Genomic DNA, 14269 nt, shown 5'->3' on the forward strand with positions numbered 1-14269 from the left:
ATGGAGTTTAGCCAAATCCATTAGGAGATTTTTTTTATCTTTTGCCCCTTTTGAAGTTTGTCTTCAATTAATTTGGTCTTTAGTTTTGAGTTTTATGGAATAAGTGTCAAGCTTACTGACTTTTATAGCTACTTTTCAAAAAGTAAGGCTGTGTTTTTGGCAAAGCTTTTTCCCTCTTTTTAATTGACTTTTTGGGAGAAATTAAAAAAAAAAATACTAGAGAAAATGTCTTAACACACCCCAGAGAAGCTCTCCACTCTCACGTAGAGCATCTTCAGCAAGTACGGCTATTTTAACTATTCAAAATACTATTTTTTCTAATTTAGTTACTAATTTTTTACAATAAACTTATACAGACTATCTATTTTACCTTCTTACTTTATTTAAATATTATTTTTTAAATATATATTTTTTTTTTTCTTCACTCTTTTCCTCACCACGCACACCCCTCCAGCCCTCCTCCCCTGACTTATTTTCCAGCCCAAACCCCCTTTACCTGTCACTCTCGCTCACCACAACCAAAATTGTAGAGATGAAGATTAACAACAAAAGCATGCATTTCTGCTCCACAAACATCTTTCTATCTATCCTCCAATTTTTGGAAAGTCCATCAACTAACAAGAGGGTTCTCATGAATCTTGAATGTCAAAGCCGCAAAAAAAATCAAGAAAAGAGTGTTGGTGTTGAAGAGCTGGAGGCTGAGAAGGAGAGGCGTTAAGGGACGATTTGGCTTGATGGGTGTCGATTTTAGGGTGTGATTTTCGGATTTAATGGAAGGAGAGTTTTCTGGCTGTTTTGGTTTGTTGTTATTGGCCAAATTGGATGGAATTTTTGTTGGGTGGTTTTTGACCTATCTCAACCCCAAAAGCTAACTCAAGAGATGAGGTTTTTCCTCACACTTATAAACGGACTACCAGCCCCTTCTACAACTGATGTGGGATAACCCCAACAATCTCCCCCTCACACATCGGGTCTTGGATTATAGCAACGACAACCCGCTTTTCCCGTGGATTGTTGGGCCGAGACGTGTTAGTAAACCTGGGCTCTGATACCAGTGTTGGGTGGTCTTGGACCTATCTCAACCCCAAAAGCTAGCTCAAGAGGTGAGACTTTCCCTCACACTTATAAACGGACCACCAGCCCCTTCCACAACTGATGTGGGATAATCCCAACAATTTTTTCTCATAATGGGTTTTGATTCTCAAGTGGGTAGATTTAACGAAGTGTTATGGAGGAGGGAGCGAACAAAACGATTTTCTGGTCTAGTGGAGGAAGATGAGCAAACCAAAAATGGAGGAGAGGAGAAGGAGAGAGAGACGGAGGGGGAGGAGAGAGAAAAAAACAATAAAAAATTTTGTAGTTGTGAATATTGAATAGGCTCTTTTGCCTATTTACCGTTCATGTTGGAAGAAAAAAAAAACTTTAAATTGGCTACTCTTCTAGACGCGAAAAATCACTCAAAATAGGCAAATTTGAGTATTATGGAACGTGAAGAAGTAGTGATCCTTTCAGCAAAAGGGAGTACGAAGTATTATACAAAGTAAATGAAAGGATGACTTCATTTATTTTATTTTTTACATCAAACACCTTATTTGAGAGAAAGTGGTCAATGTTTTTCTCCCTCATTTTCATCATTTTCATCCGCTCTTCCATTTGCTCGGTTGATTTATTGATAAAGCCTTTGAACATAGTCATAAGACTACCAAATTGCTGCTTAAGTCTATCCAGCCTTGGATTAGTCATTGAGCAAGTAGGCTATGATACTAATTTTTTACGTGAATACGTAATGTGATAAATTTTAGAATCTGAGGGAACCTATACCTTAGATTTTAAGGGAACCTAGACCTTTTAAATTTTAAGAAAACATTTTTTTTTTGTTACAAAACCAACGTCCTTTTTCTAGAGAGAGAGAGGCTCTACCTTCTTTCTAGATAATTTATTTCCACCTCCTTGTGAGGGTCTCTAAGGGAGGATGAATAGATCTTTCTCCTTTCCTCCTCCTCTCTTTCTTATTGTCTTCCTTCGTTTTCTGTCTACCTAGCTAGTAGGTGTTCTTTGCTGTTTTTTTTTTTTTTTTACTTTTTCGCAACCAGATCAGAAACTTCGGCTGTTTCCATACCCTTTGCTTAGCCTCCATTGCTTTGTGCAGCCCCTTGAGAGGACCGGGTCACTTGTTTAACCAATTTCCTACCATTTGTAATTATTTATGCACTATTTTAGTTTATTTTGGGTCTGTTGTTAGGGAGCCCACCCCTTTTTTGTTTTTAGGATTGCTCATTCTCTCTTCCTTTTGGATCAGAAATGAGAATGGTCCTCCCCTGTAGCCCTTTTCCTTAGAGCACTCATGAGTTATATTGGAATAGCCATATTGCACTATTTATTCACAATGACTAAGAAAATGAGTAAAAGTGCCCCACATCATATTAGCATGTTGCATTTTATATGCATTTGTGCATAGTGCCATGCTACATGTAGCATGCACAGTTCATATATCCATATAATTTATTTACTATTTCTCTCTCTTCCTCTTGCTTTCTTTAATATATATATAATTTTTTTGGTTTCTTCTTTCCCTCCAACGATTTTTGCCTCTCCCTCCTCTCTCTTTCCTTCTTTCAAGCAACGGTAAGTTTTGTAAACCCATTTGCAGCCTATGGCTACAACTCCCTTTGGTAAGCCAACAAGATTGCAGACTTGAATTTTAGCCAAGGATTTCATCTCCTCCTTCATGGCATTGAAACACAATGTGAAGTTATCTCCACCCAAAATGACGTGAAAACAATTTTTGGATCGTCTTTAGGCCTAACATAAAAATCAGATTCCTGGAAGTATACAACATAATCACTAGGGATTGTTAGTCACCTTATTCTAGAAGATCTACTTAATCCTACTTCCTTTGCATTTGGAAAAGTCTGAGTAGGGTTATTATGAACTTGTTCCTCATGAGTTGATTGTTCTGAAACCGATTGTGGTTGAAGATAATCAATTTGATTTTTCTTAAGCACAATCAAACGCCCTTCATGTGAAGGGGCTTCAGTCAACCCTTGTGCTTCCTCTAATTCAATCCCTTGATGATAAGCACTCCCACTAAGTTCAGCGTTCTCTAAAAATTTGGAATATCTAGACTCAACAATTCTAGGATTGAATGAAGGACAGTAAAAACTAAACTCTTTGGAGTTTATTGCATAGCCTACAGAATTCCGTTAGTTGTCCTTGAAACTAATTTTCTTAGGTGTGGATTATAAATCCTCACTTTAGCAGGACAACCCCATATGTGTAAACAATTTGAACTTGGTTCCATTCATTCCTTAATTTAGGTGTCTTATAGACAACCCTGAATGGAACCCAGTTAAATGTATACACAACGGTTTTCAAGGCTTCACTCCATTAGGAGAATAGAATATTAAAATTACTTTTCATGTCCCCTTTTCATGTACCTATCATAATACTATCTGCCTCTATCAGATCTTACGATCTTAACTTTCTTTTGTTTTGGTCCTCTACTTCTACCTTATAGGTACTTGAAGCATTTAATGCCCAAACCATATGATTTAGAAGATAGAGATACATAAACTTTATATGGTTATTACCGAAAGAGATAGGATATCTCTAACCATTTAGGCAAGAAGTATGAAAAAAGTCTACACTTATAACATGATCTCAAGAATCTCAAAAAACCCTTTTGTTGGCACCTTTAGTGGTATAGTTGGTGCTTTTCCTTGGTGCAGTCCACATAAATACCAAATATAGTAAATTTCAAGAATTTTAAAAAAACTCTATCATTTATCGACATTTTATTATTCATAAAGATATATTCCAATCTCCAATGCCATAACATAGAGGATTTTCTCATTCATAAGACTCTGCTTTATGTCAACATTTATATACAGGGATTAATTTTCGAAAATTGGGATCTAGATTAATTTTAAATAGACCATTAATTTAATATTCCACCCAAAAATTTTAATAATGTTCAAACTTGATTTTAACAAACTAAAATAGAAATTAAATTTCTAAAAAATTGTGGAATATATAAAACATTATTAAGGTCAAAACTATAACTGAATTTTAAAATTAATCTATAGATCCCAATAACCTCCAATTGTAAACAAGTATTATTTAGAAAACCTTGCATTATGTTGACAACGTAGATCGCTAAATCAAATCCAATCCACACAGTATTTAGGAGAGTCAATAAAAGAGATTCATGACACAGTAGATGTATGAGATCATTTATTTCAAGTCATTCATGATACTTTATACAATCATTCTTTATATGCCCATAATTTTCCTTATTGTAAGAGAAACAAGTATCTTAATTATCAAAACACTTTGTTGGCACCTTGTTCTCATTCATTAACTATTGGATATGATTGCTTATCAAGGTCTTTCCCTTAACATGAGTAACTTTTTGATTCTCATGTCTTAATCTCTCATCTTCTTGAACACACATGATCAGACGTTCCTTTATTGATCAGTTATCCTTATATGTGCCACAAGATATATGAAAAATACCATATTTAGATGAGAGAATTTAAAATAAAATTGACCACAATGACTCAAAACTCAACCTTTAGGGACTTTATAATGAGCTGTTATGCCCTTCATCTCTATAATGTGCTCAGGCACATTTTGAAACTGTAAAAGGTTTTACTTTAAAGCTTTTCTATTAGGGTGCAGGCCAAAGCCTTATTGGAACGCACTAAATGTTTCTCAATGACCTTAATGTTTTAGGCTAAAGAAAGGTCGTTGAGGAACATTTAGTGACTTCCAATAAGGTTTTGCTCCCAAAGAAATTATCTAAAGTGTCTTTCTAGAAATAGAATGAAGAAATTTTTGAGTAAGGGGATGGACGAAAGAGTTGGGTTGTCAAAGGATGTTTCAATTTCTACATGTGCGACACAGATTTCTTGTGACAATATTGACGAGGTTGTCTTTTGTGAGACCTTTTATGCTGCTCAAACTCAAAACTCCGAAACCCGCCATCTTAAAGGGGTCTGGATCCAACCAAGATTTTTCCAAGTCCCTCTAAATCAGAGCTGGTGATGGTGATGACTGATGATGATATATATCTTTATTTTATAATATTTAATTATCTCTTTTTGATCCTTTTAAAGTTTGTGTTTAATTAATTAATTAATTAATTAGGTGTTTAGTTTTGAGTTTTGTGAAAGCAGGTTCAAGAATGACTTTCAGTATGTCTCCAGATCATTCTTATCATTTTTTGGTTTAGTGTTTTATATTCAAATTTTTGTAACATTTCATTTTCAATTGATAATATAGCTAATCCATTTAAGATTTCTTTTGACATTGTCGATTTTAGGTAGAATTTTATTAATTTTAATTTAAAAAAAAATTCTTTTTGCATAAGCAAATGTAGTGTGTATTGTCAATAAAATTTTGTAAGTAATACATGCCGTTGAACTTCTTTAGTTCTTTTAAAGCTTTTGTGACGGGGAAAGATGGGTTGGCTGGTAGTCAAGCAGATTGTAATTTTGATTTTTTTTATTTGATTTTGGTAATTTGAGAGAAAGAGTGTGTGTTTGTTAGATTTAAATTTGAGGCATGTTATACATTATTCTTTTAAGCATCTTTCTTGCAAATTCACTATTAAATTTGTGGACTCACTGTGAGTGAAAGATGAGATGTATAATGATATTTATCATTTCTCTTTAAATTTTTAAACTTGTGTTTATGTATGCGTGGGAAACTATATATATAACTCCCTCACGTTGTCACGCACACAAAACTAACAAGAAAATGCTGTTTCAAGAATTGAATGTTTGAGGTCCCTCTGGGGAGGGGGGTGGGTGGTGTTGGGAGCACCCTCCCCCCTCATCTTTCCCCCTCCCCCTACCTGTTTGTGCGGTTTTCCCTTTTGTTCTGGTTTTGTTTAGAGTTTTTTTCTCTCTTGGTGCCCTATAACACAACGGCCGTCGTGACTCCGCCTTGCTGCTATGTTGTAGATTTCTTTGTTGTTTTGTTTTTTCCATGTAGTTTCTTGCTTATTTTGTTGTCCTGGCGTTTGTGCTTAGGACGTGAATAATTTTCTGGCATTTTGGGTCGAGAATGACTTGTTTTGGTGTTGTGCTTTTGCTCATGTCTGGAGAATGGCTACCTATGTCTCGGATTGAGTCTGCACCAAGCAAATCTGTTCTATAAGCCAAAGATTGGGTATGTGTTAGCGGATGTAGACAACATAGGATTTCAATGTAAGATTTGTTTGTTTTCTACCTTTATGTCGTGTATTCCTTTAACTTCGGCTATGAATTTTAGAGCTTTCTGCTCTATGATTGTAAGAGCTTTTATGCTTTTGATTATTCACTAATGAAATCGGAATGAATTTTTCTTTAAAAAAATAAAAATACTATACTTACCAAATTCTCCATAAAACTTGGTTTTCATATGATGTGTCTCCATCTCATGAGATTTATTATTATGAAAAATTTATCGCCAACTTATGAGATAGTGATACATCACTTGAAAACCTACTTTTAAAAAAAGAAAATTTGATAAATGTTTAAATCTACTACAATTTGGGTGCTTTATCGCGCTAGCTTCAAACGACTGCCTCACTCGAGTATCGGAAGAGCGAATCCTAGAACTAAGAGAGTGTGGGCTCTTAATTATTCCTCACACCCAAGTTTGATATTTGGGTAAAAATACCATATGGCCACCCACCTTACAATAAAGTATTCGAATTTACTGTCAACTTTATTCGACTACATATTAATCATTAGGTCTCCAATTGTTATCGTTCTTATTAAAGAATTGAACATCAAAGAGCATTAGTTTTAGAAATAACCTCACCAAAATCAGTGGGATTGGACTTAAATTATTAGTTCCATTAAATTTCATATTAATTTCTTATGGAGACCTTAGAATTCATATCCATAATAAAGTACCACTATATATATATATATATTTTGGACAAGTATGCACAAGAAGGGGGAGGGGAATTCGAACTAGTGACCTCCACTTCATTAGGTGTGGTAACAACCACCTCTTGAGGATAATAAAGTACCACTATTTAATAGACTATTATATCTCTTTAATGCTCACTTTCAAAAAGTATTTATAAGGATTAATGTTATTTTTTAATCGTTAATCCTTATAAAATTTTATTGCCCACTATTAATAAAGATTTGAGTGTTGTTGGTGCGTAAATAACCTTTTAACATGACAAAATTGTCAGAATATATGGTACGATAAGATATTAGGATGATTGTAATCATGTTTGATGATATGATTTGATTATCATAAGTTACTTATCTCAGTGTTAAAACCTTACTTATTTTAAAAACTTAAATGGATAAAAAATAAAAAAATAAATTCATTTAAATTATATTCTAACAAAAATATTATCCCTTCTACTTAAAATCACAGCCTAAGTGAATGATATTAATATATAACCAAAAAAATAAAAATAAATAAATAAAAGGAAAATAGAAACAGAAATGTAAACATCACGGCCTATTTCACGGTGCTTATGTGACAGTAAAATCCACTTTTTAACAAACTGATAAGAGTGGATTTACATTACTCCATAGGAATTTAGAAGATGCAAAAAGTGATTTGGTATAACCAACACAACTCCATTTCTTTGGGTGGGCTTCTCAGAGTTTCTGCACCTCCCTAGCCTTCTTTCCATGAAAGAAATGGGAATTTCTTTTGCAAAATCTCAAAGGTAAGGATCTGGGTTGGTAAAAAGTCATTAACTTTTTTCTCCCACTATTCCATTGTGAAAATTCATGTAATATGTGTCTTTTTGTACGTAACTTGCGCTTGAAGAATCTAAAAGGAAACAGTAACAGAGGACGGTTTCATCTGAAAAAAGACCTGCTTTCTGACAAAGGATGGGCCTTTCTTGTGTAAAACCTCGAAGGTATGATAAGATCAACAAGTTTTTGGCTTTTTGAAAGCTTTTTTTTTTTTTTTTTTCTTTCGATTTGTTCAAGTAATTAGTTGTTAAAGTTTCATGTAATATGTGTGTTTACGAACTTTCGCTTTGAAAATTTGAAAAGAAACAGGACATTTTCATTAGAAAAGGAAAAGGGTATCATGAATGTGATAACTTACAAAGTTTTTGTTGAGTAGAATAACATATAATTATCATCTACGATTGCATTACTGTATAGTCAAATTGATTGCTAATGGTTATGACTCTGGCTAGTTCTGTCTAGATCATGCAAATTTAGTTCAAAAATCACACATGATTATTATGTTTTTATAGAAAGACCAACCGAAATTCTTCACAAAAATGTACTCGGATTGAGATCTCCTGAATTGAATTGCAAGGCTGTAATGAAAATGAGACCACCCTTAAGGGATTTTTTTTTGGGGAGGAGGGTTGGCCGACCACCTTAAGGAGTGGTCAGCATGGCCAACCACCCACTCACCCTCAAGGGGTGGTTGGCCACTTCCATAGGAGTGGTTGATCAGCTCTTCAAAGAGTGAAGTAGTGTCCGACTACTCTTTTGAGGAGTGGCCGACCACCTTAAGGAGTGGTCTGACAACTCCTTTAGTTTTGTATTTTTGTTTTATATTTTTGAAGGCAATCCGGGCCATTATTTTTTAATGAACAACTTGAATCTTTGAAATCCAGGTGCCTGCAAATCGGGGGACCTCAGTCCTATGTACCCCTAATCTAGTTTCCTTCTACTCTAGATATCGTCACAACTCATCTATATAATTACATCAACCAAGATAGTGTTTGGTTTCTCCTAATAAATATTAACTGTTTACCTCCAACTATTACTTTTGTCACTTTCATCTCTCACTCTTTGCAAACTCATAGTACCAATATATAGAATGGTTTAGGTTTCGGGTGTGGTTGATGAAAGTGATTCAAATCTGTGTATGAACTTGAGGTTTCTACCAGAGTCTGTTGCCTTTAATTAGAAATTTCAGGACAAAGACACTTAATTCCATTCATAATAATTCAGGATTTGTGCAGACATCTTATTTATTTACATCACACTTGTCAATAAGTCAGGGGAATTCAAGAATCCATTGGGACTAATCTCAGTTTAATATAACTATACTTAATCAATGGTCTGAGATTGACACATTTCAATAAATGCTTTTATTTCTGTATAAAAGTATTATGCTTACATGTTTGTTTTTCACCTAACTTTTATCTCTGCAATGCCTATTTATTTCTGTATTTTTTCTTTCTTACTGTCAATGTTTCTACAACTTTGATAGGCGCAGAGAACCTTCTTGCATCAACAATGCTGAAATTAAAGTAAGACGATTTGGTATTCTCAGAGAAAGTAATATCAGCACCAACAATGTAGAAGTTGTGACAAGACCCTGGTCTGATCTGCCTGCTGACCTTCTATCACTAATTGCTGTTCGCTTAGGCATAATCGAGCTTCTGAGTTTTCGTGGTGTCTGCAAGGCTTGGCAAGCTGCTTCTTCTGTGGCTTCAGCTAAGACTGAAGCTGCATCCAATTCTGAACCTTGGTTTCTCTTCTATGGGGAAGATTCACAATGCCATTTGTACAACACATCCCAAAGAAAGTACAAGATGAGCATCCCGGAATTGGATGGAGCAACTTGCATTGCATCAAACCAAGGATGGCTGCTTATATTTAAAGAAGGCTCAATGTTCTTTTACTGCCCCTTCTCTCATGCAAAAATAGGTCTTCCCAAGTTCCCCCATTCGGTACTTTCTGAACATGCTTCAGCCTTTTCATCTCCTCCCACTAGTTGTGAATGCATTGTTGCTGTCTTGCATCGTGATCTTGAATTTGGAATGGAGCTATATGTGCTTTACCGTGGGGCTGATACATGGACTAGGAGAAAACTTAACAGCATCCAATATAAGTTGAGTGCATTTGGATTTGCCACTTACAATAACGAAACTTTCTACTTTTTCGACAAAATAGATGCTACAGTTGCCTTCTCTGTCAAAGACAAACGCTGTTTAAAGTACAATATCGTCAAGAAAGATAATTCTATCCCCAGGAAAATTTTACCATGCGTTCGTGTGAAGAGTCTTTTTGTGAAATTTGACATGAAGAAAAAATTGGGATTGCAGGATGATGTTTCAGTTTCTACTTGCGGAACAATACTACAGTGTGCTGGCATGGACAATATTATTTTTAATGAGTACCTTGAGGCTGCTGGAGAATCTGGAAACCGTCGCGTCAAAGGGGTATGGATCCAACCAAGATTCTTTCAAGTGTCTTCAAATCAGAGCTGGTCACTTTGAGGGCTCGATGTCTTCTTGCTCATTTTTTAGTAGAGAAATGCTACACATACTCCCAAGTGCTCACTCTCTGACATAGCTGTTGTAATCACAATTAGATGCTACATATACTTTCATTTGTTATTTCATCTAATGGTGATTTTTATTGTCGCTCCTTTTTTTAGTCTAGTTTTAGATCTTGCTATTATGTTCCTTGGTTCACTGATAAGATGCCTTTGTAGTTACATAATCAGTTGACCTTCAATTAGTTCTTATGTTGTTGAACAAAGTAAAAGTTTTATTTTCATTGCCCAAAAGTAGCCCACATGTCGTGTTCTTTCCTGTTATGCGATTTTGTGAGGAAATATTGTTAGCATTTCTTCTTCTTAAATGCAGAGACTCGTAGTTTTTCTGTATAAGTAAATAGTATTTATCAAAAGCTATTCAAGGGACATACGGGGATTAAACAGGAGAAAGCACAATGTTCTTGTACCTCTGTTTGCGTTCAATCTTCACATTGAATTCATAAAATTGAACTCAGAACCTTCTATACACAAATTATGACAATCATTTAATTGGACTATATGCTATACCAATCCAATCTTCATTGAACAGTGAGCTTGTGACACTTTCTCATTTTTTGTTCTTGAAAAGGAATTTGTATCCACAAAAAGGTATCTAACATACAAAAAAAATCTAAGGTTAGTAAATTTGAGACTGGCTTTAGGAAATCACAGTTCAACAAATCAGATTCCTTGTTCATTATACTGTAGAACAAGGTTGTTTTTAACTTTTTGCATGAGATAACCTTCTGTAACTTGCAGATATGAGCATAAATGTATCAACCAATTACTTCGTTGTAATTTGCCAAGTATCCAAGATTCCAAGTAATTTAGTTGGTGATAATATGTAATTTGGAAACCCATTAGGCAGGACAATTCCAAGGGACAAAAGATTATACTTTCATGGCAGTAACTTGACAGAACATCTTTGTTACTATTAACCTTTACAACATTTGGAACGACCACATTTTGGTTGTCACTAATTCTCTTAGTGGAATGATTTCCATACAACTGAAGAAGGTCTCTAGAGTGGTCCAACTGCCTCTTTAGCTAAAAGGGTGGTCCGGCTACACCCGTCGGGGCCTCAAGTGAATAGGTCGGCCAACCAAATCACCCATTTAGGTGCGGCTACCCTTTCACCGGCCTCCACTAAAGTCAACCCAAACCACTCTCTCTCTCTGTCTCTCTCTCTCTTTCTATTAATTTTGTCCTGCCAGCACGATCCGGGCGGCACTTCCAGAAAAATAATTATTGAACATCTGGTCCAATCCAAGAAGCTGCAACTTGCAATCTGTGCTCGTATTGGTGGGTATGGGGCACGTAGCTGTCCATTTTTAAGGCTCTCTCCCACATTCTTTTTTGGGGGAACTCAGCTAAAAGCTCAAAAAACAACACCATCCCTTCTGTCTCACTCTCTCTCTCCCTGAAAACATCCTTCTGTGGGAAAGTATGTTCAGAATTGGACAAAGGTTAGTTCTTCACTAGAAAGAAGTACTTGAAGGTTCTGCTTTTGTTTCTTTCTCCTTCAATCAGATTTTTTTTTTTCATTTCTTTCTGTTTGGGGTGGGGTAGGGATTTTCGTGGTTAATAAAAGTCAGGTTTGAGTTCAGATTCCCATTTTGATGCATTTCTTTTTATGTGGGTAGAGGGTTAATTTTCTCAATTATGGGCTATTGAAATGGAAAAATTGCTGGCAATTTGCATATTGATCAAGATGTGGGAACCCCATTTATGTAGCCCTTATTTAATGAATTTACTTTGGGTTGCTTTATTGCTTAGTTATATATGCTGAACTGAATACTCGTAATATGTTCCTATTCTTAAACAGCAAGAATGTCTCAATGTCAAGAACTTTGCTCGCTCAGAGCTTCTACAGGTTATTGTCAAGCCAGACTGGAAGGTTTGTCAAACTTACTTTTCCTTTTTTTTTTTTTTTTTTTTTGGGTTTTTTTTTTTTGGTTTTGACATGTATAAGGGGAGAGAAAGAGGAGAGGGAGATTCGAATTAGTAATATTCGTTTCATAAGGCGTGAACCCCAGCCAATTGAGCTACTTCTTGGGGCGTCAATCTTATTTTTCCTTCTACTAACTTAATTTTCAATTTTACATATCTTTGCTGGGTTTTTTGTTTCATTCATTTTTTGTGTGTGATGTTTTCCATCCAAACTAACGGCAAAATTTGACATAAGGGGAAAATAGTTTGATAGTTTATACGTCCGAGTTGCAGCGAGATATAGTTTAGAGGTGTAAGTGCAACTGAGACAAAGTATAATTTACCCATTTATATTCTTTTCAAATGTTTCTAAGTATCTAAGATTACCACAAAACTGGGTATCTTCACAGACCTTTCCGAGACACTAGTATTAAAAACTTTCTTAGTTATAAAAAAAAAAAAAAAAAATGTTCTAGTATTACTTTCCCCTGTTGGTTCTATTTTGAAGTATGTTCTAGTGCCTATTTGTGGGATATTGAAGGTGTTATAGTCTTGACAAGTGATTATTCTAGCTAATCTCTCATGGACTAGTTTAACATTTGTTTAATTTCTCATTTGGTACTTCTCCTCCACTTTTTCCTCACATTGGTTACATTGTGTGGGACTAGAGAATGTCTATTTTGATCAGAAATAGTTATATATGACTATGAATTCTTATTGGCAGCAGCCTTCATACATTTAATTAATCATGCAGTTGTGTATCCACCACCAGCCCTGTAGGCAAATATAGAGGCTCATTGGCAATAAACAATGGCTAGTCCAAAAAAAATAAGTTCATGACATTTTAATCTTTGTCTTCCAAACATTCTTACAAAAAACAAAATTTGTGAATGCAATCAAATGTTATATATTGCACCATTAAATATTTGAAAACTCTTTGGTTTGTGAATCCACCCCAGTTGGGATTGGGTTCGATAGTTAAAATTATTTCTAATGTTGTGTAAATACAGCAAGCTAGAAGGAAAGGTAGCATTAATAACTGGAGCAGCGAGTGGCATAGGAAAGGCAACTGCAACAAAATTTATCAACAATGGTGCCAAAGTTGTTATTGCTGATATCCAACAACAACTTGGCCAAGAAACTGTGGAAGAGCTTGGACCTAATGCTACTTTTGTCGCCTGTGATGTCACTAAAGAGTCTGACATATCCAATGCAGTTAATTTTACCATCTCTAAGCACAACCAACTTGATATCATGTACAACAATGCAGGGGTGCCCTGCAAGACTCCCCCAAGCATCGTGGACCTTGACCTGGCAGTGTTCGATAAAGTCATGGACATCAATGTCCGGGGAGTCGTGGCTGGGATCAAACATGCATCACGTGTGATGATCCCACGTCGAACTGGCTCAATCCTCTGTACAGCTAGTGTCACTGGACTGATGGGGGGACTATCACAGCACACATATTCTGTGTCCAAGTCTGCTGTTATAGGCATTGTTAAGTCTCTGGCTGCAGAGTTATGCAAGTATGGAATCCGGGTGAATTGCATATCACCATTTGCCATTCCAACTCAATTTGTAATGGATGAAATGAGTCAGATTTATCCTGGTGTTGATGATCAACGGCTTCTGGAAATCGTTAATAATGCTGGTGTCTTGAAGGGAGCCAACTGTGAACCCAACGATGTAGCTAATGCTGCACTCTATCTTGTGTCTGATGATGCCAAGTATGTTAGTGGGCATAATTTGGTGGTAGATGGAGGCTTTTCATCTTTTAAAAGTTTGGGGTTCCCTGCGCCAGATGAAGTACACTAAAAGTTTTGTTGTTCAATTATACTTTGGGATGTTAAAAAGTACAAAAGCAAGTTTTGCCAGTATGAAGAAGGAAAGGATATGAATGTATCGATATCCATTTTCTTCATTCTTGAGTGAGTCTGTTTTACAAGTTCAAGCATTCTACCTTTAGAGTATATTTATTCATGCCTGGCCTTTGAGGTCACTTTGAAGAGATGATTGAAAGTCAATTCCCTAAAAGCATGAAGAAATGACCATCAAAATATAAAAGGAGAAATTTGGCAGC

At 35.5% G+C, this 14269-nt stretch overlaps 2 protein-coding genes across 3 annotated transcripts; both read left to right on the top strand.

Moving 5' to 3' along the window:
- The first annotated feature begins 7569 nt into the window (after window positions 1-7569).
- Window positions 7570-10537, top strand: LOC132171700 (uncharacterized). 2 transcript variants are annotated; one of them, XM_059583087.2, is made up of 3 exons: window positions 7570-7687; window positions 7792-7885; window positions 9208-10537. In XM_059583087.2, exons 2-3 carry the CDS (start codon window positions 7857-7859, stop codon window positions 10217-10219), a joined length of 1041 nt encoding a protein of 346 aa, XP_059439070.1. In that variant the 5' UTR covers window positions 7570-7687; window positions 7792-7856; the 3' UTR covers window positions 10220-10537. The 2 variants fall into 2 exon arrangements, with proteins under 2 accessions (XP_059439070.1, XP_059439071.1); XM_059583088.2 differs by lacking the exon at window positions 7570-7687 and having other exon boundaries at window positions 7695-7885.
- Window positions 10538-11276: 739 nt separating this feature from the next.
- On the top strand, window positions 11277-14269 carry LOC132170716 (NAD(P)-binding Rossmann-fold superfamily protein). Its single transcript, XM_059581802.2, has 3 exons — window positions 11277-11726; window positions 12086-12157; window positions 13200-14269. The coding sequence occupies exons 1-3, from the start codon at window positions 11707-11709 to the stop codon at window positions 14002-14004; spliced, it is 897 nt and encodes a 298-aa protein (XP_059437785.2). The 5' UTR covers window positions 11277-11706; the 3' UTR covers window positions 14005-14269.

Source organism: Corylus avellana, chromosome 1, assembly GCF_965113065.1.
Source record: "Corylus avellana chromosome 1, dhCorAvel1.hap1.2, whole genome shotgun sequence".
NCBI lineage: Eukaryota > Viridiplantae > Streptophyta > Magnoliopsida > Fagales > Betulaceae > Corylus > Corylus avellana.